Raw genomic sequence first — 22,772 nt, forward strand, 5'->3', positions numbered from 1 at the left:
GAACCAATAGCTTACTGACACCTGTACTGGACTTGTTTGGCTCGGCCTTGGACTAATTTTGGACTTGGGACCTTTTTTGCAATTTTTGAAAGTTAAGGGACCAATCTGCAATTAATAAAAAATGGACTGGACTGCAATTTTTAAGACGAAAGGACTAAAATGTAAATTGAAAAAGACTTTAAAAGGAAAATAAAATGGAAGAAAGGACTAAAGTGCAATTTTTAAAATCTTGAAGGACTGAAATGCAATTAATAATAAAATTGGAATAAAATTGGTAAATTGGAAAAAACGTAAAGTGAAACCAATAAAAAACACAAAAAGGACTAAAATGAACCAACTACATAAATGAGGTACTTCAAAGTAACCTCTCTCTGTCAAAATTTTGTGTGAAATGACCAAAATGCCCCTAGGGACTAAAACGACTCAAAATGACTCAAATGCAATCTTTGAAATGGATTTTAACATGGAATAGAAACAAGGTAATATCAGGGTAAACAACATCGAATTGGCAATCTCTCAAGAGTAATAGACACATATCAGAGATGGAAAAATATTTTGAGCAAGTATTTTTAGGTCCAAAATTAGGGTATAAAAACTGTCAATAGTTGATCCTAGTAAATCTATCAATGGGGCCATAACAAATGGTTGTTCCCAAATTCTCTCGGGGTACTGTAAGAATATCAGATTTGACTTTAAATTGACCATAGAGTAAAATGTCTCAATAATTGGCCGTGGACCATACCTTATACCGTTAGTGTGGCCAAACTCCTTCTCAATTCGTTTGAGTCTAGACAATAATTCATGAGGAATGAATTTTGTAACAACTCTTACAGCTGAGTTGATGAATCAAAGTTGGTCAGTAACATACTCTAGGGCTGTCTCATATAGCAACACTTGCCTTGTGACTTTTATGTCCGACTTCCACATCAGATTGCAGTTTTCTAATTAGTTAAAAATTGTTACCATTAAAGAATTAAGTTCTTCCTTATTTTCTATATTAATCTTAATAGTAAGTAAATGAATAGGCATACTATCAAATTATGAGTTGTTCTTTTCTTTTTCGTAAAATCAACAATATCTTAACTTAGTGTTGTAGGAAGGGAATCAACATATATGCAATTTCTCTGGTTTAATTCCAAGAGAATGTTGGAATCTTTTTGGTTTGCAAGCATTTGGAAAGCATGTAACCATAGAATTTTTAAAGGATTTTTTTTTTTGATGGAGTATATGGTAGAAAATGTAAAACTCATGTCGCAAAGCTGGTTGCTCTCAAAAAAACTGGGCTTTTGTTATTCTATCTCAATGGGCTTCAAATCCTCTTGAATGTTAAGTCTTGTTAGATAGTGTGGTGTTTACGTATGTACTGGAGGTGGCGCCTATTATGGTTGTTGAGTATCAAATGTGCAGGTGCATGAAGGCTGCGAATATTGGATGGAAAGAGACTTGTTTTGTGACAGATCACTCAATTCATCTTACGACAGAATTATGCAGGGGGAAATTAGTATTGCTTTGTTATAATTGTAATATTATATTGGATGGATTGGATCAGCATTGCCTGCCTTGATCGCTGTCGGTGGAAATTGGGTGTAATCCTGGGATTATGCTGGAGTATAGGCACACAAGGCGTTATCAATTATCATCAATGATGGTGTGGTTTTACTATTTTGATCGAGCTTTGCTAGTAGTTATAAAGTTGTGAATGGGTGATGTAGGCATCATGTTGTGCTTCCTTCTACTGAATTCCACTCTTTCAGTGGAAACACTTTGGTCGTTTCGCCATCACTTTCCTCATTGCACTACTTTCCTCTTGGATAGTATGCAAATAGGCTTTTGCATTTCTCATTTTTGCAATTTCGATCGACTCTTCCACCCTCAGATCTCTTGCACTTAACTCCTCACAAGGTAAAATCAATTTCCTTACTCTTTTGTATTATTATTACTGTTACCGTTAATCTTACACAAACATTGTAAATTCAATTCCATTATAAATCACCGTAAGAAAATAATATCATAAATCGGTATTATTATTTTTCTTCTTCTTTTCCATCTGAAAAAAAAAATCATAAATCGATATTAAGATATTATAGTGTGTTTGAGAATTTTTAGAAGTCCTTAAGCCAATTCATCTTTCTGAGATTTTGGATGGACTAACTCAAATATGACATGTGTATGAGGGATTTGGGTCATTAGTTTTTTTTTCTTTCTTGAGCCTCAAGTTTAGTTAGTCGAATGTTAGTGTATAATTGTTGTATTGGTTGAATGTTAAATTTGTAACCCTTACGTCTTTGCAATTGTGTCGATGCCACTTGTCGTCGTCTTATTGTTATGCTTCTGACAGGAACCCAAATTAAAGATAACAAAAAAATTTATTATTATTTGAATAACAGTAACTATTACAGAAGATGAACCCCTGCAATCCTAGAGCTAAGCTCCTCTTAGAAGAGACAATTCACTCTCTGCCCAAACCATCCGGTTTCTAACTGAATAAATTCCTCCCTCTCCTAACATTCCCTTTATAACAGATACAAGTCACACGATAAACGTCTCCTCTTTCCATGTGCCACATGGCATTCCTCTTCTCCTCGTTCCTATATTTCCTATGAGAACTTTCCACATGGTGGGCTTGCGTAGCAGAATTGCTATTTTCCCTTTTGATCTCACATTGACATTTTGATTCCTAAAGCTTCGGTAAACGTAGTTCAACTTGGAGATCTTAGGTTTTAGCGTAAAAATGGCCTGGTCATGTGGCAATTGCAAAGAAGAAAGCTTCTCAAGGTTATGTTAAAGAAGAATCCAATGAAAATGAACCTGTGGTTGAAAAGGACGCAACTAAGAAGAAAACCGAAGACTCATAAAAAAGGCAGTTTCTTTATCTTTGTCTAAATGCTTAGAATTTTATCTCTGTGTTTCTGTTTTGGTTATTTGTGTTAGTTAAGCCTTGATATGGTTTATAGATGGATCTAGTTATGCAACTTTGGAAGAAGAGAAAGAACTTAAGGAAGTGAAAAAATACGAAGGAAACTTAAAGAAGAGAGTGTAATTATAAAGGATACAGGCGGTGGTGAAGCCAAAATCGGCAATAAGGATGAGCCTTCCTTTATTCAAAATGTGGAGGATCTCCTCTTATTCTTGCATTGGAGCTGCTCATTAGGCTTTTGTGCCTTCGGGTGGACCTGCAAATAGGGTTATAGAATGAAGGATGCTCTATGGAGCCATGACAAATTTGTCAGGGCTCCTACGGTTCGGCAATTTGCACAGGTTGAGTATTTTGGATTTGAGGGGTATTTTGGATATGAGGGATCCGTTGATACACAGTTTGTGGAGGGGCGAAGAATTTTTCTATTCTCTTCATTTGAGTGGCTAATGCTTAGTAACACTGATTCGCATTTTGAATCAAAGGGTTAAACATTGTACCAATTTATTGTGTCAACAAATTAACCATCTCATGATTGCTCTCATCCATTTGTTCCCTAAACAACATCATATATTCTGTAGTTAAGGCTGGTGGAGCATTTATGCTAAAAACACTAGAACTTTAAGGTCTATGTGAGTTAAACGGTGTAAATGGATTTGCATTTTCTGTAAATGCATGATTGTTATGAAAATTTGTCATCATCATTGAAGTTGGCATACCGTATGCTTGGTACTTAGAAAAGTTCTACGTATTTATGACCCTCTCATCAAATCTGGTCCTAACTTGAAGGCTAGGAGAAGTAGGGACACTTGTAGACACGGATACACCAATAGTAAATGGTGGCACATAGGTCCCCATTTCTGGTTGTGTCATTTGGGTGGTTACAGCCAGAGCGATTGTGGGAGTGGTTACTCCCATTTCCGTCGAAACCGGCATGGCCATGGTTACCCCCATGGTCGTCGATACACTAGCACCCACTGCAGAGGCGGATGCTAGTGTAATTTGTGCTTGTGAAGAGGATTGCGATGATTGTGATGGCATAGAAGCATCAGTATTGGCAGATTTAGTCATTATTTTCAAAGCTTTACCATTTCTTAAATGCATGCAAAAAATGCGAATTCTTCCTTAGAAAAAAGTTCACTGAAAATAGTTGCTAATCTTCAGAAAAACTATTTCCACAATAACGTTTTTTAGTAAAAAGGTTTATTTTGTAGAAAAAGTTTTGAAATTTTTTGGAAGATTATGGCAATCTCTTGCAAAAGTTTTTGTTTGAAAAAAGCACAATGGAAATTGCTTCCAAAGGTTTTGAAAAAGATTTTTAAAAAGTACAATGAAAATTTCTTTCCAAGGTTTTGAAAAAGACTACAATGAAAATCACTTTCCAAGGTTTTAAAAATACAATGGAAATCTCTTTCCAAGGTTTTGAAAATGTTTTTTAAAAAGATGCACAAACTGGGTCCCACTGGGCGTGCCAATTTGTTTACCGGTGTTTTTGGTAAACAATATGGGTTGGTTTTGATTATTATGAGCAGCACTAAACCAGAGATCCTAGGATATATTGTGCATTTGTTTTTGTGTGTTCAACGAGTCCGTAGGTTGCTTAATGAACGGGGCGAGACCGTGTGGCGTCTTTCGATAGAAAAAGGGTTTTAAAAGCAAAGTAAATGCATTAAGTTTAAATTGCAGAAACTTAAAGGAAAGGTAAAATACAATGCATTAAAAATAAAGGTGGTTGGACAAATCCTTTACATACATTCTTTATGACTCTTCTCACTTGCGCCGGTACTTCGAGTGTTTTAGAATTCTGTATAAGTGATTTGCGACCCGTTTTCCCTATGGAAAACTACTATTTATACATAGGAAATAACTTGGAAAGAAACTAATCCCACGATCAGCACTCCTTCCATGTAGACAACTGCTTGTCTCCCACGTTCTCCGTTGAGAAAACCGCTTCTCTTTTGAAATTCGAATGTTCTCGCTCCAAAGGCGGTTGCTTGACTTCGAATGTTTTGCTTCTTGACTCATATCTTGTCAAAATTTATGGCTTTGAGACTTTTTCATGCTATGTCCAACATCTCGTCGAAACTCCTTTAACTGAGGAAAAGACTTCGATTCCTGCAAGAGTAAAAGTCAACTAATGTTGACCACGTTAAATGAGGCTGATGAAAATATCAGCTAACAGAGGTTAACTTAGTTGGTAAGGAAAATGCATAATATATGCAAGATCTAAGGTTCGAACCCCGGACACCACAAAAAAAATTATTATCAAAATATAAAACAAAAGAAATGGCATCTCATTAATTGTCAAAGTCACCAAATTGCTAAAAAATTGAATTGAAAAAAAAACTGTGAAAATGCTATGGAGAAAATATTACTATTCACTTTTCACCCAAGTTTAGTTCCTTCACCGCTAGGTAAGCTCAACTACCACCGTCGTTCATCCTTTTTCTTATCCTTTTTCACAGGTCAATATGAAACCAACAATCATTCTTTGGTGTTGTCTTCAGGATGCTTCGATTCACACACATTCCACTCAAAACCCAGCTAAAATTGTCATGAAACCTAACCCATATATCAACGGTAACTCTAACCCACCAACGATTATACCATGGAAATGCCTCCAATACGGTACAGATAGCTCATATCTCACCAAAACACAACCACAAAATGCACAAAAACATACCAGAACCTTCGCTCAAGTTGTTTCAAATCTATGTGATATTCCAAATTCCCAGCTACCCCAACCAGTCTTAAAAGGTGATAACTATGCCATCCCTATACCTGAGGAAGAATATGATGCAGGAATTAATGAATACAAGCACAACTTGCATGCAAGGATCATTTGGCCAAAGGGTTCCACCTCTCTCACCGTTTTTGAGGTGTGATCCAATCTCTTAGTTCTGTGGAAGAATTTAAGCAGATGGGTATCATGTCATTAGGGAAGGGATGCTATGAACTTACCTTTTTTTGCTTAGGAATGTGAAACAAGTCAGATCCATTGATTATTGCACTCACTGCAATTAAATAGGTCATTTTATTGATTACCGCAAGTTTCTAAATCTGACCTCAAAGCATCCTGACACAACTGCTCCTAAGAAACTAAGTAATGACGTTGGTAAGAATTTTGTACAAGTCAGAGATAGTCGTCCAAAACAAGGTGCCAATGTTGAAAACCCTATTGTTGTCAATGATAGAAATGAAAGAAGTGATATTAAAGTCTAAGTGAATCATGGAAAATTTGTTAGCATTCCAAATGCTCAAGATAAAGCAGGAACCAGTGGAACAAAAGATATGGTACAGAATAACAGGTTTGAGGCTTTGATGGTAAATGATGAAGATAATCAAGATTAAATCAGAAATGCAATGAAAGAATTTGACTAGACACTCGAGAATGGGGAGAGTTCTCACAACATTGAGTTTGTTGAAGGTACACAATTTGGAAACAATGATAACTTATCTTCAGAAAGCATTGCAGAAGAGAATGAGGTGAATAATGAAGTACAATCAGCTAAAGTTACTCTAAATGTTGTTGATAAAGATTATATCATTGATTTGGAGAGAAAAAACAAAAAAAATCTTGAAAAGTCATGGACAAATATAGCTGAAAATGAGGAAGCTGAACTAAGACTTCTTCAAGACATGGATGCATAAGATGGGAAGCTTTTGATCCCTGATGATTTTGAAGTTGTTAAAACAAGCAGGAAACCTGCAGCAAAGAAAATTACTGTCAAAAATGTTTATGCAACCAGAGGTAATTCTGGTAACTTTAGACCTTTTAGATGAAGGCATTATATTGGAAAATTAGGGGTATAGCTAATGCTCTGTAACACACCATTTCAAATATTATTAAAATAAAGATAAAATAAAAATAAAAATCTCAATTTTCCAAAACACACGTGGCTAGTTTTTCCCCTCATTTTTTTTTTCTTTCTTCTAACCAATTTTACACTTCCACTTTTATGTTCTCTCCCTCTCAGTTTCTACACTCTTCTACACCCTTCTTCCATTTTTTCCTCTTCCTTTCTTTGAATCACCAAATTCTTTTTAGAAATCAAACCCTTGTGAGAAAAATTTCATATCTAAGTAAAGTAACCTCCAAATTCTACAAGTGTTGTGGTTTAATTTTAGAGCTAGGGTTAGTGCTTTAAGAAGGGAGAAGAATACCCATCTCTTGAGAGTTGCTCATTCAGATTTTGTTGGGTAAATACTCAAGCCAAGCCAAATTTTCGTTTCTGTTCATGGGTTCTAGATTGAGTCCTTGCTTATCACACATAGAAGTTGATTTGGGAGATGTAAACTTGAAGGAAACTTGAGAAAGGTTAATACATGAATGTCAAAGCTAGAACAGAGGTGTGGAGACAAAAATTTCGTTCATTTAGAAGGGGTTAGGAGAATGGAGGTGTTGCTGTACTTTCTGCATAGTGGGTGTTGTTTCTTCATCTCTAGAAACCAATAAAACTGTTTTGATTTCTCAACAAACACTAGAGCTGATAGTTGTTGCTTTCATTGCTGCTTCGGGAGTTTTGACAGAGCAAATTTGGTTTATTCGCCATAACTGTGAGTTGATGACGATCATAATCACTTATTTTCATTATCGTCATTATTGATATTTTTATGATTTTATATGTTAAAGTGTTTATAAAAATGGGGAACACACCCTTCGAATATTTTTCTCGTCTTGATACATGTTTAAAGTCAATGATATTATTGTGGTCTCTATTTGGATTTTATCTATGACTTATAAGCAAAGAATTACAAATTGGGATTTGATTGTGTGCTTTGACACAAGTTTGATATTTTATGAATTGTGGTTTTAAAGCTATATGTTTTGAGAAAAATGGTTATAATGACGACGACCTAGGTGCACCTAGCATGTGATTTCAATTAGGTAGAATTACCCCTTTAGATGGAGCCGCCCCTATGGAAAGGCCGCCATTAGGAGGAGAGGGCTATCAATGAGAGGTAAACTCCCTAATTGAAAATGTTTTATATTTTGTTTTGAGTCGAGAGAAAAGAGCTATCCGTTAGATGGAGCCGCCCCTACGGAAAAGGCCACCATTAGGAGGAGAGGGCTATCAACGAGATGGAGTTAGTTCTCGATTCACCCATTTTGATTATTTTTACTAAATTGAGTTGACTATACTTTAAAAACATTTTGTTTTGAGTCGAGAGAAAAGAGCTATCCGTTAGATGAAGCCGCCCCTATGGAAAGGCCACCATTAGGAGGAGAGGGCTATCAACGAGATGGAGCTAGTTCTCGATTCACCCATTTTGTTTATTTTCACTAAATGGAGTTTTCTGTATTTATTTTTAAAGGCTTTTATTATTATTTTCGGCAATTTATTTTTAAAGACTTGTAATTTTATTTTCACGTCTTTACGATGTTGGACTTTTGCTTGAAGCATACCTATTTGATTGGAAATATTTACAAAGTGTGGATTTTCATGCGTATAAACGGTTGGGATTATTAGAATTTTATACGGCTACTAGATTTGTAAATTGAAATTAAATTTTGAGAAAAGAAAATAATCGTGCCCTTGTGTGTTTCCCTTCTAGTTGGTAGTGGTTGTTGTCTTCTCACTAAGTCTTTGTGACTTACCCCATCATCTTTTTTTTTCAAGATTTGCAGTCAACTGTGTAAGTTTCTAGAAGATTAAAGATCCTGCAATGTCACTCTTTGGGTAGGCTTTTGCTCCTTGATGATCTACTCTTTTGTATATGTATATCTTAAGTCATATATGTATCTGCAGCTATTCGAGTCTAGGAATACTTTCATTTTGGAATGTACAAACCTTAGATATGTAGTCTTTCAAATTCTGCCTGATGGCATATGTTTGTAAACAGGGTTCTGATGTTGAAATGTTAAAGATACAAAAGATACTCTGAAGAAAATTCTAGCAAGTTTCGGTTTCACAGTGTACTATTTATTCAAAAGCTATTTGTCAAGTTTGGTTCTTTAGGCTGGCCAGACTTCATGTATCAGTGGTCTGTGCGCCGGTCACGGCTAGAAGTTGGGTCGTGACATGCTCCCTCTAAATTGACTCTTAAAAGACTTATTTTACTTCACAAACCCGACTTTTTATTCATAGCTGAACCCTGGATGAATTTTGATAACTTTCCTGCCATTTGGCTCAATAGATTAGGTCTTAAGCTTTTTTCTTGCAATGTCAGAGAAAATCTTCTACCTAATTTATGGTGTTTTTGTTCTACCACCCTAAACCATGTAGTTATAAATAAAGATGACTAACAAATTTCCTTCTCTTTTGACCTTGATAACCATACCTTTTTTTATGCTAGTTGTTTATGCCTCAGCTAACAACAACAAAAGAAAAGAGCTTTGGTAAAACCTTACCCTTTTGAAAAATCAATTTGATGCTCATTGAAGTTACATAGGTGACTTCAATTCTATTTTGGGATCTCATGAGCATAGTGGTTGCTTTGTTCCTTCTAGACCTGCAATTTTGGATTTTCAAAATTAGACTGACAATAATGATTTGATTCACCTTCCCACAAAAGGATCATTCTTCACTTGGGATAATGGTTGATTGGGAAGGAGACACACCAAAATAAGATTAGACAGAACTATTTGTAGCAAAAATTGGTTAGATACTTGTTCCTCCATTTCCTGCTCTACTCTTTTAAAAACATGATCAGACCATTTTCCTTTATTTCTTAAATTCAAAGTCAACAGTCTTAGTATAGGTTCAAGCTTCAAGTTTAAGAAGATGTGGACCCTCCACAAAGACTCCAAAGACATAATACAAGATTGTTGAAATGAAAGAGTCTTAGGCTTCCCCGTGTATATACTTAGTACTAAACTGAAAAACTTCAAAAACAAGTTAAAAGTGTGGAACAAATATGTGTTTGGTAATATACATTCCCTTGTTCATGACTCTGAGAGCACACTGATGGATATCCAAAGGAAAATTCAGATGACAGGTCACACTGATTATCTCATGACTGAGGAAAAGAAATCACAGGCTTTTTAGATGATGCTCATCAGTCATCATAAATAAGAACTTTACTACATGAAAAGGCTAAAATTAAGTGGCATGTGGATGGTGATAGAAACTCCATATATTTTCACTTAATTACAACGATAAAAAACAAAACCAAAGTCATTTCATCTGTTAGGGTGGGAGAGGAAATTCTCACTAATCCAAATTCTAGTTCTAATCATATTGTTAACCATTATAAAAATATGTATTTTTCTACTAACTATTTTTTGCAGGACTAGATGCTTGTGGAAAGAGTTATTCCAACAATCATAGATGAATCAACAAATATTTTACTCACCATAATTCCCTCATAGAGTGAAGTGAAAAATGCAGTGTTTGACCTCAATCATGATGGTGCCCCTGGTCCAGATGGTTTTGGCGCCTGTTTTTCCTAAACACATTGGGAGATCATACAAAAAGATGTTTATGAAGCTGTGATAGAGTTTTTCAATACTGGATGGTTTCCACAAAACTATAACGTTAATACCATCATCTTGATTCCTAAATCTCCTGATGCTGACACTATTGAGAAATATAGACCAATTGCTCTTGCAAATTTCAAATTCAAAATTGTTACTAAGGTGATGGCTGATATATTGGCTAACATTCTTCCATTCAATATTTCGGATGAACAGAAAAGCTTCATTAAGGGGAGGAACATTAGAGACTGTATTGCTTTAGCTTCTGAGGCTGTAAATGTGCTTGACAATAAATGCTTTGGGGGAAACTTTGCTCTCAAAGTTGATGTATCAAAGGATTTTGATACCATTAATTGGAATGTTTTTTTATTATTGTGATGCAGAAGTTTGGTTTTAATGCTACTTTTTGCAACTGGATCAAGGTTATTCTTCATTCAGCAACCATCTGAATCTCTATCAATGGTTCCCAACATGGATACTTCAAATGCAATATAGGTGTCAGGCAGGGAGATCCACTTTCTTTTCTCATTTGTTATTTGGTATAGTTGAAGAAGTATTGAGTAGAAGCATATCCAAATTAGTGGAGGAATGCAAGGTAGATTTGATAAAAGCTGGTAGACATGCTCAGATACCTTCTCACTGCTTTTATGCAGATGATTTGATGGTATATTGCAAAGGTAAGTTCTTGAACCTTGAAGCTTTGAAAGAAATATTCACCAGATATGCTGCTTGCTCAGGACATGTCATGAATCTTAGGAAATTTTCATTTATTCTGGTGGAGTTACTCCTGTCAGGCTGCAAAACATTATTAATCTGCTAGGATTCTCAGTTGGGACCCTACCTTTCACTTATCTTGGGGAAACTATTTTTAAAGGGAGACCTAAATTAATTCATTTTCAACCTATTGCTGATAGAGTCAGAATCAAATTGGCAACTTGGAAAGCTTCACTCTTGTCCATAGCAAGAAGAGTACAACTTGTTAAGTCTGTTATTCAAAGTATGTTGATAAACACATTGTCTATTTACTCATGGCCAATCAAGCTTCTTAGAGAAATGGAAATTTGAATAAAAAACTTTATTTGGAGTGGGGATATAAGTAAAAGGAAGATGGTTACAGTGGCTTGGAAAAAAGTTTGCTTAAATCAGAATGAAGGAGGCCTTGGCACAAAGTCTCTAATTTGTCTAAATGACGCTACAAACTTAAAGCGGTGTTGGAATATTATGCAATAGAGGAAAAATAGGCAAGAATTTTGAGAAGTATATTCATCAGAGATAATAGGTGTATTATTCATCACATTTCATCATCCCTATGGAGTAGCACAAAATCTGAATTTAGAACTGTACAAGAAAACACAACCTGGTTAGTTGGTAATGAGGAAAAAATCAACTTCTGGACTGATCCTATGTGTGGTGATCCATTAACTCAAACTCTTAACATCTCAGTTGATACTTTACCTCCATTCCCTCAAAAAGTCAGTAGCTTTATTCACAACAATCAATGGCATATCCCTGATGCCTTACAATCTCTCTTCCCAAACCTTAAATCTATCATAACAAAGGTTATCATTCCTCATCAAAGCACAAGTGACAAAAGGATCTAGACACACAACTCCAAAGGTGACCTACCTTAAAAGAATCATACAATTTTAAGAAACCTAGAGCTCCTGCTGTTTCTTGGGCAAAACTCATTTGGTCAAATGACATCCCTCCTTCTAAATCTTTATTAGTTTGGAGAATCATACTTGATAAGCTTCCAACATATGATAATCTTGCTCATAGAGGTTGTTACCTCCCATCTGTGTGTTCCCTATGTGCTAACCAGATGGAAACATCATTTCACCTATTTTTTGAATGTCCTTATGTTGTCAAAATTTGGTGCTGGCTTGCTTTTACCCTCAACCTTTCGTTGCAATTTCAATCAAAAAAGGACATCTGGAGTGTTTGCAATAGAAGATGGAATCCTTAATGCAAAGTTGTTGTCACTGCAGCTTTGGTCAATCTTTTCAATGTTGTTTCATTTCCAAGAAACCAAATAAGATTTCAAAACAAAATGATACATTGGAAAAGCTCAATCTCAACCATCATTTCTAATGTAGCAATTTCAGGAAACAATACTAATGTTCTTGCCACTTCAAGCATGTCTGACTTTGTAATCATGAAGAAATTTAATGTCAAGATTCACCCTCCGAAAGCTCCTCAAATTTTAGAAGCCATTTGGCAACTTCCTGTCCTTCATTGGACTAAATGTAATATGGATGGAGCTGCTACTTCCACTTCAACTTACTGTGGAGGAATTTTTAGGAACATGGATGCTAATTTTCTCCTTTGCTTTTCGGAAAATCTAGGCCCTGGTAATGCTTTCTTTGTCGAATTATCTGGTGCAATGAGACACATTGAGTTAGCTAAACAATATAATTGGTCTGATCTCTGGTTGGAAACCGACTCTGAATTAGTTGTGAAAGCTTTCAGTAATCATAAGTTAGTTCCTTGGAAGCTAAGGAACAAATGGAGTAATCCTTATTTATTAATTTTGTTAGGTCTGCAGCAATTTAACCTAATATTTTCTCGCTCATTTGCTGTATTAGGTTAGCAGTAATTTAACCTAACAAATTCCATCTAAAAAAATGCATCGCACCAATTTCATTCCTATCTTGTTGGCTATATCCTTATTTGTATGTCATTCCCTTTACAATAAACATGTGCGGAGCACGAGTCAAATATCTAGTTGCATTTTAATTCTCTTTAGTGTAAACTTTGTTGTTTCGCATGTGTATAAAAAGGGAAATCAGTGTGCCGACATGCTTGCAAGTCTTGTTCTCTCAACTACTAGTCTAACTGTTTGGCTTGACTTACCTATGAGCATTAGAAGTTTTTTTGTAGAGAACAAGTTAGGTATGCCTAACTTTAGATTTGTTAATATCTAAGGAGGTTTTGGTTTGGTCCCCCTCCGTTTTGTTTTTCTCTTGTATCTAATATATTTTGGTAGCCTAGCTCTTTGCTAACTACCCTCTTTTTTGCAAAAAATAAAATAAAATAAAACCTCACCAAATTGCTTGGTTTGGCTCAAGGTGCCATGTGCCAATTGAGAAAAACACTATCATATGTATCTTTGAGGAAAACCCATAAATAAAATAAAATAAAACCTCACCAAATTGCTTGGTTTGGCTCAAGGTGCCATGTGCCAATTGAGAAAAACACTATCATATGTATCTTTGAGGAAAACCCATAAATATATATAATATAGCTATAGATTGTTCCCATTTTACGTCTAAACTGAGAATGAGAAACTAAGTTGATTGATATTTTAATTTTTATTTTAAACAATCCCGTGACATATTTATATCAATAAAAAGAATGTAACCGATCTTACTCACATATGTCCACCCACTGGCAAAATTAAAGTAATATATAGCGTACTTATAATTCCTTCAAAAAAAAATATAGCGTACTTATAAGACATACTAGCTTCATAAATAAATTCCACAATTACCAGGAGACACATTTCGGCCTTCACTGTTCTTCAAATCCAAGGACCATTTACATTGACCATTGTCACCATTGCAAATCATCCCTGCCAGATAATTTTCTTAGATTGTTGTCGCGGATGACCGGAAAAATGATTAACCTGCAAAATAACAAACCGTGGAATAAACACGAGGTGTGATTACGTCACTGGACTAAGGAATTATCTGCAGAATTGCGCAACTTCCCCATAATACAACTTGTTCATCTTGACGGTAATCGTACCGAGGCTATCAAGATACGAGAAATACACAATCAGATGACTCAAGCGCTTGGTATTTTTGAAAGAAAAATTGAAGTAGACAGGAAGAACAAAATATTTTGTGTATTCTGTGAAAGCAAATTCTAAAGTTTATAAAGAAAAAATATATATCACCCGTTGGATTACCACATCTCTCCCTCAAATCACCCGTTGGATTACCACATCTCTCCCTCAAAGGAAATATTCTATATTAATTAATAATGATAATAACTAATGGAAAAAATTTTGTCAAAAAAACAAACTAATGAAAAAAATGTTTTTTTTTTAAGATGGATCGCGTTCAGCTACTACTTTTAAGGAGAACGGAATTAGAATACCAAGTCAAATTCGTTTGGACCGTAAAACACATTGAAAAATAATTAAGTGCAACAATTATCACCTATTGAATAGGTAGTTTACGACAAGATAAGTTACAAAAATTATGGCAATACGGAAACGTAGAGGAAGTCAACAAATTTAATTTCCAAATAAGATTAATTAAATCAATCAAAATAAAATAAATAAACAAATAAATTTTAATATATCTAAATTATACAACAATATTAGCCTTTTCCCTTTCATTCTAATTATTATTTTTTGAATAAAACATATCTTCAAAGTAAACCATTTAATAGATTACTTAACACTCTGGGCATTAGGTAATATTTGAAAGAAAAAAAAAAGCACTCAGGGTAAATTTCTTAACTTGAATATCACCCAATTTTTAAAAATTGATTCGGGAAATTGGGGAAACAATGGTATATTTGCAAATAATCTTGAAACAAATATGACTTTTATTACTATTATTTAATTGATAAACAATCATAGTCAAGCTAAAATTCAATGTTTAGTACAATCTGTGGGCTTAAAAGAGACAATATTTTTTGGTATGTCAAAGCCAACCAAGAAGTTTTGTTGTGCTACGTTCCCAAAGATGACAGCACCATGTCCTACTACAACAAAAGCAAAGCACACAGTCTCATGATCAATTGGAATAAAGGTGTTTATTGCATTCAAATGGACATCTCCCCCAATAAAATGTGCAGTGATTATCGGGACCTCCAACTTGTTTAATGTGGTTTTGTAGCAAAGGTTCATTTTTTCAATAGGACCCTTAACACGCTTTAACTTAACCATAGATGCCACCGCAGATTCTAACCTAGAATAAACATATTCTGGCACACAAGTTAATGTTGTTCCTGAATCCATCAAGGTGTTTCCTTTATTACCAAATGTTGAGTTGTTCTGAAATTCTATAACATGATCTCCAACACTAAATGCTTCCAAAGTTGTAAAGTAAGCTAGATTTAAAGGATCAGATTCTAAGGGAATTGATAAAGTCCCAGGCCCGTAAACCACTGATGTATCTCCAAAATTTAGTTTGCTAGAGATGTTAGAGTTTGAAAATAATGGCACCAAACAATAGGAAAATTTTCCACCAATTGAAGAACCCAATTGAGATATCAGAGACAAAGATCTGCGACCAAGGCCAATTACTCCAGAGGCAGTCCCGTGAAGTGCTGGAAGATTATTTTTGTGTCCACATCCTATCACAAATCTTGGAAATGAGACATGAGAGAAATTATTAGAGTTCAAAGTAAGAGTATCAACAAAAACATCTCCTTGTGAATATGAGTTATCCAAATATAAAATATTATATTCACATTTTCTTTTGCCATCAGAAGAGCAATTTCTTTCTTCTACAGATTTACAAATGGGAGAAGAGCAATGGACAGTTTTGTAGGTTGAGGATTTTGAAGGGTCAAACATTGGTGATGTTTGATTCAAGCATGGTTTACACGCCTTACATTGAATCCAAACAAAGTTACTGCCTGTATCAATAATACCATAAAGTTGAAATGGCGGGGTACCGATTGAATAACTCATGACATAACCCAAACCCATATACGGTGTTATAGGGCTTTGTGCATGGTTGAGATAACTTACACGGTTGATGGAATGATTCAAGATATTTGAAACTCGTTTAAATAGAGTCTCTGTGGTAATGTAGAATGGTGATCTTGGAGAGTCAGGACCAATAAGTTCCACGCTAAATCCACGATTTTGATTCTCACAGAAAGATGCTTCACAAAAACAAAAAAATATAAGAAGAGACAAATAAAATCTCATTGTGAAAATAACTAGTTTAGAAAATACAATTGTGTAGTCAATGACTAGTAAAGTATTGATGGCTTGTTTTTATAGGATTCTCATTCTACATATATGTTTTTTTTCAAGGAATTCCACATATATGATGCTGCACAGTATAATTTTAAGATATTAAATTTTAGTCAATACTTTACTTTTGACCAAATAAAATACAATTAATTTCTTTAAAAAAATTAACTTTTATAACTTTCTTTTAAGGAATTAACTTTTATTACTTAAATATTTTGTTAATATAGTGTATTAAATGTGATAACCAATACTATAAAAATAATTTTAAAAAATCATTAAATACCTGTAGTTATGAAATAAATTTGATAATTGAGGAATAAAATAAGTATTTTTATTAAGGAAAATGAAACGCATTAAATTTTGAAAATTTTATTATTAAATAAAGATAGATACAGTTGACTTAAACCACTATTATTCTGTCCTACCGAGTTTAGCTCAGTTGGTAAGGACAATGCATAATATATTCAATGTCCAGGGTTCAACCCGCCACCACAAAAAAAAAAAACACTATTATTCTCAGATCTTGACGAGAAATAAATTTGATATAATGTCATTTAAAAAATAATATTGAATATTATAGTATGTTAGATTCTAAAATAATAAATGTAACACCTTAAACCCTTAGGGTCCGTTTGATGGTCAGGATAGGGAGACAGGATATGATACATTAATCATATCCTGCTTAAATCTGATGTTTGATGCATCAATGTGATAGGATAAAATAAACCATTTTCCTATCATATCCTAATTTTCCTTTGTAATTTCTATCCAGAGTATAGGCTGGGTTAGAAATTATCCTGATGGGATTAGAAGATCATTCCTTATTTATTATCTTGATATTCTGTCATTTTTAAAATATTGTCATTTTTAAAATAATGATAGCATGTATTTTCTATTAATAATTAATAACATGTCATTTTTATAATATTTAATTAATTATGAGAGCAATTTTTTCATTTAATTATAATGATATCTTGTTTGTTATCATGTGCGCATAAACACATGATAGGATTAATGTTTATCATGTCCTTATCATATCCTATCTCTATCCGGCTTTATATCATATTCTGCCTCTATCCTATCTTGACATCAAACGGACCCTTAATGTCATAAATCATGCAAATAATTCAGTTATTCGAAAGAGTTTAGATGGTATATCTTCAGTTATCTCAAAACATGCATAACTATGTTTTTGAAAAGCTTGCAGCGGAAAATCATCATACAAAATTATCTCAACAACATAAAACAAATCTCAACAATTATGTCTCATGCCTCAGGTCTCATGATACATCACCAAATAAAATTCTAAATCTCATACATAAATGAGCAACAAGTCTCAACAAGACATAAGTTGGACCAACACACGTTGGCTCAGTTGGTAAGGAACGGGCCACTTCCTTGCAGAAGGTTGTGTGTTCGATTCCCTCTGCCGATGTGAGGGCAGTGTTGGTGGGTGATCTGTAAGTACCTCTATAAGTGCCCTTTGGGCCCGGAGGCGTGCCCTGACCCTGGTGGTGACCGGAGCCGAACCCACCTAAACTTTTTGTAACCAAAAAAAAAAACAAGACATAAGTTGGCATAAGTCCAACACCCTAATCATCTAATTGGAATTGGTGGACCACATTGTTTGAAAATGGCTCTGCTAGGGTTTTGGTGACTTCCGGTTTGCATTAGCTCCGGCCTTCCTTCTCATCCCTCTCCTTCTTCCTAATGAACGTAGGGATCAATACAATTGGGAAAACACAGTAGCGATAATGCTTTGGGGCGTTACAAAAACTGGTTCTCGTTATTTCCATAATTTTGAATCCTACTGACAGTAATCTACAATACGGCAAATCTGCACTACTGTTGTAATTAATTATGAGACCCACATGAGACTTCATAATTAGTTAAGAGACTAATTATGTAATTTAGCCAAAAAATTCATTCCAACACAAGATGTACTAGAAAAAGGCTACAAAGTCAATACAATATAAAGTTGTCAACAAATTTCACAAGGACCCAAAACAAGGGAAAAACAGAGCAAAAACTATGAAACATCTTTAAGGTACTGAAGAGGATTAAGCCACCAGTGGTGATAGTTGAACTCGAGCATATGATATGCCGCTTTCAACCACCAAAATGACTGGAACTTGACGTGATCACATAATATTTGCATGTTATCCTCTTTGTGCTGAAAGATACGCTTGTTTGATTCTTTCCAAATACACACAGCTGAACCAAATAATATGAATATATTTATGAATGTTATTAGAGAAACCAACAAGAGCAAGTGTATTTTTGGTTATTTGATGGGTATGTGAGCAATTGAAGTGGGGTTTATAGAGCAAATTTCAAACAAAACATTAAAAGGCCCAATTTCACATCAAAGAAAAATAAAATAAAATAAAATAAAGTTGGTAATTGCAGAGGAACCCTAACTCTTAACTGAACTGAAAGCAACAATGGCGATGATGCAAGGGGTTCAAAAGAACACTCTCTACGTCGGTGGTTTAGCGGAAGAGGTGAACGAATCAATCCTTCATGCGGCGTTCATACCCTTCGGAGATATCAAGGACGTGAAGACACCGCTTGACCAAGCAACGCAGAAGCATCGTTCCTTCGGCTTCGTGACTTTCCTTGAAAGGGAAGATGCTTCCGCCGCCATGGATAATATGGATGGTGCTGAACTATATGGTCGTGTTCTTACTGTTAATTATGCTCTTCCTGAAAAGATTAAGGGTGGTGAACAAGGATGGGCTGCTCAACCAAGTAAATCTTTAATTCTCTTCTCTATTTTTGTTTTTTGATTATGTGTTTATGTTTAGGGCTTGAGGATTGAATTAGGTTTTATGGGTAGAGGCATTGGTTCTATTTAGTTTGTAGGTATCGTTGTTATGAGATAAAAGGGCTTGATGATTTTATGTTGAATGGTTTAACACAAGATTGTAGATTTTATGTTGAATGATTTTAGAGTTTCAAATTGCCAGAGATTAGTCTCTGGCAATGTGGCTCTAGCGAAGCATAATAGCATAATGTGAACAAATCGCGGTGGTTTTGCAATAGGACAAAACTTAGGTCATTAGGTGCATTTCCTTAGCTGCTTTTCCTTATGGTTCTTAATTTAAAATATACTTTCTGTTTTCATAATAAATTTTGAGAAAATTATGGATTTGAGGAGATCAAGGTTAGTTAAGTTAAGAACTATATGGAAAAACCTAAAGAAATGAATCTAAGTTTCTCCTTTGCAATAAGCTATTTATTACAATAATTGTCAAATAGCAGCTATATCATTCGGAATTTGAACAAACTGCTGTTTTTGATATGCTTGATTGACGATGATGGTCTCTTGCCACTAAAACAAGTTCATTATTAGGGGAATTGGTTAGAATGTGGTGTAATATGTGTCATTAGTTCAGGGTTTCATGAAACTTTATTTTATTGGGCAAATGTTAGCAGCCAATTTGTTAGGGGTTGAGAAAAAAGTTAGCAGCTTCTGATGTAATTAGTTAATTTGTTAGGGGATAGGAGAAATGTTATTAGCTGCTGGAATTGAACCTTGGACTTGCATATAACTCATTTGGTGTCTCGGCATAAACCATTGGGCTACTCATTTGGAAAATAATAAAATTGATTTTGAATTAGACTTTATTTTGTTAAATTGATTCGGATAAAATTGAGTTTGAAATAAATAGGTTTGGTTATGTATGCTTGAATGTTTTTTCTCTCAAAGCAAGTATGGGGTATGCTGTAGTTCCTAGTATTAATTTTTCAACTTAATGAAGAAGCTACTTTTATACGAGAAAAACCAAGGTATGGAGTTGAATAATTTCAACTTACTATATTAGTAAAAACATAAATACTTTATTTTTTTTGGTGGTGGTTGGGAACTCGAACCCCGGACCGCATATATTATGCATTGTCCATACCAACTGAGCTAAGCTCACGAGGACAAACATAAATACTTTAACGAAAGTGAAAAATTATTTTAAGGCATAGTCAATTCTGAAGGCATAATCAATACTGAAAATGTACATTGTGAAATCTTAAACAACAGTATTAGTAAAAACCTTAGACAACATTATTGCATATTGAAGGCATAATCAATTCTGAGAATGTATAATGTGAAATCAAACACCCTTAAAATGCCTCTGCACCATCATTCATGATGGATAATTATGACCATTGCCTGTATGATATAGTTCATGATGTATCTGCACAATTATGCTGGGACACCAATGCGGCTTATGAATCCTGGTTATGTTAAATGCTTTTTTACATAAAAAACATGAAAGCGTACTAACTTGTCTTTCATCAGTTTTAATCCTTTTAAAGGAGTGATACTGATGAAAGAGCATGATGGCCATAGTCGAGAGACAGAATGTGGTTTGATCTTTGTTTATCCGATGTTTTGGTTGCTTCTTAACTGTTGTTGTAACTTATAAGACTGTTTAGTATTGAAAAAAATTACAAGTTTTACCTGGCTGAGATTTGAAAAATTCTAATTTCTTAAGCTATATATGAAGGTAGAAAATAAAATGATCTCAACTTTCTTGGTTCAATTTTTTCACTTATGTGGTTGACTAAGTTTGTTTCAATTTTCAGTTTGGGCGGATGCGGATACTTGGTTTGAACGACAGCAACAAGAAGAGGACATGCGTCGCCTCGAAGCAGAGAATAAAGCTGCAATGCTGGCTGCTGAAGAACTGCACAGGAAGCAAGTAGCCGAAGAGCGGGAAGGAGAGAAAGATGAAATTGAGATCAAAGATGATCCTATGGCAAGGGCTGAAGCAGAGGTTGTTGCAAATTGAGATCAAGGACAATCCTATGACAAAAGGCTGAAGCAGAGGTTGTTCAACAGAAAGATGGATAACTTGTATTTGTAAATCAGAGGGAGCACTTGGTAAGGGAAACTGATGCAGTTTTTCATTTGTTGATCTCTGTAATGTCAGTTGAATCTAATGTATGGCGAGACAAGTTTCCATAGATTATGAAACAGTATAGATGGGGTACTCGTGAGTGAAATGAAATATTGTATTTTCACCTGTCCATTGCCTCACTTGTATTGTATTGTTAAAATTCTCACATTTGACCAAACTGAGAATTCTGAAGAATATATTCATGTATCTGGAAACAATTGCCGTCTGATAGTTTTTACTTTGAAGGCATGGTTCATTTAAAGAATGTGTAGGATAAAATGAAATTAAATATAATTGCTATTTGGTCCTTGTGGTGGTTTCATATTGGAACTGTGAATGGTACTCGATATCATCACCTTGTGGCGGTTTCATATAAAACTAATTTATAGGATTTTAAATTACTTTGTGAAAATATGTCAAAGGATTCAAGGATTTGAGGCCAATATTCTAGAGAAAAGCTAGCAACACACTATTTTAACACAATGTTCCCAACATCATCTCCTTTATTGATTAGAATTCAAATGGATGTCACTGAAATTAAATAATTTTTAATATTGAAAATCATCAAAGGAAAAACATGGTTAAATTTTATTTGTAAAGGAGAGGTGGAGAGGGAAGAGGGACGGGCCCCTTTAACAACAATGAGCTAGCATTTTGTGGATATGGATTCTCTCCTTTCATTCGCTCTTTTATTTTATAGTTTGTGTCAATCTCTCACTATATTTTGGAGAGAAGATCAAGAGAGAGAAAACATATTGAGAGAAGATCAAGAGAGAAAACATAAGGAAAGAAGATCTAGAGAGAGACCCGTTTTGAAAGGATTGGGAGGGGAAGGAGAGAGTGTGATTGGAAGATGATCCAAATTTTCATTTATTGTTTTACTCTAACAAGCTCAAAACATTTCATTAATGATAATAGACAAATAAAATCAGGAATAGACTGGAAAATGGTTCAATCATCTAGCAAATACAACTTTAAAACTATTGTACAAACGAAACAAATCTCTATACTCGTGTATGAGGGAACCATATTCAGTACAATTGAGTTTTTCATTCTGCACACCATCAATCACTTGTTTGTAATCCATTTAAAAAATAACACTGATGATCCATTTAAGAGCTTGAATAAGTCCCCAGACCTCACATTCTGCTGCCTACATATCTGCATAACACCAATCAGCATTATCACACAAGCAGAAACCATATCCCGAGTAGTTGTCGCATCTAACAAAACAAATGCAGCTGCTATGCTCGATTGATAAGCAGTCCCAAATTCGTTTGACAACACCATCACAACCCCCTGAGTCCATCGTGTTTCCTTCCCACAAGTGCTACAAATTCACCTTCTCAATAAGGCCTGTTCCAAAGAGAATTGCAACCCAAGCGCCACATAAAATTCTTGACTTTTGGAGGTATATTGCAAAGACCATCCATAATTTTAGTCACTCTCGTTCCACCTTCAACTCCTCACGGTCAATAAAAGTGTCGAACCAAAGCCGATAACCACTCTTAACTAAGTATTGCCATTACTACTAAACCTCCACGACTTCATCAGCTGGGAAAGTATTATATGAGGAATTTTAAGAATTTTCATAACATCCCT

At 34.7% G+C, this 22,772-nt stretch overlaps 1 protein-coding gene and 1 pseudogene across 2 annotated transcripts; one reads left to right on the top strand and one right to left on the bottom strand.

Annotated features, from left to right (window-relative positions):
* Window positions 1-14,870: 14,870 nt before the first annotated feature.
* LOC146921841 (aspartic proteinase CDR1 pseudogene) lies at window positions 14,871-16,290 on the bottom strand (annotated as a pseudogene). The gene has a single exon (XR_015010805.1). The product of XR_015010805.1 is annotated as an aspartic proteinase CDR1 pseudogene (transcript).
* A 2,400-nt stretch (window positions 16,291-18,690) lies between these two features.
* Window positions 18,691-21,388, top strand: ATE1 (ATPase E1). The gene is made up of 2 exons (XM_085715099.1): window positions 18,691-19,023; window positions 20,857-21,388. The coding sequence occupies exons 1-2, from the start codon at window positions 18,717-18,719 to the stop codon at window positions 21,060-21,062; spliced, it is 513 nt and encodes a 170-aa protein (XP_085571225.1). The 5' UTR covers window positions 18,691-18,716; the 3' UTR covers window positions 21,063-21,388.
* Window positions 21,389-22,772: the final 1,384 nt, after the last annotated feature.

Source organism: Medicago sativa, chromosome 5, assembly GCF_051527215.1.
Source record: "Medicago sativa cultivar Bolivia chromosome 5, Bolivia_mono, whole genome shotgun sequence".
Taxonomy (NCBI): Eukaryota; Viridiplantae; Streptophyta; class Magnoliopsida; order Fabales; family Fabaceae; genus Medicago; species Medicago sativa.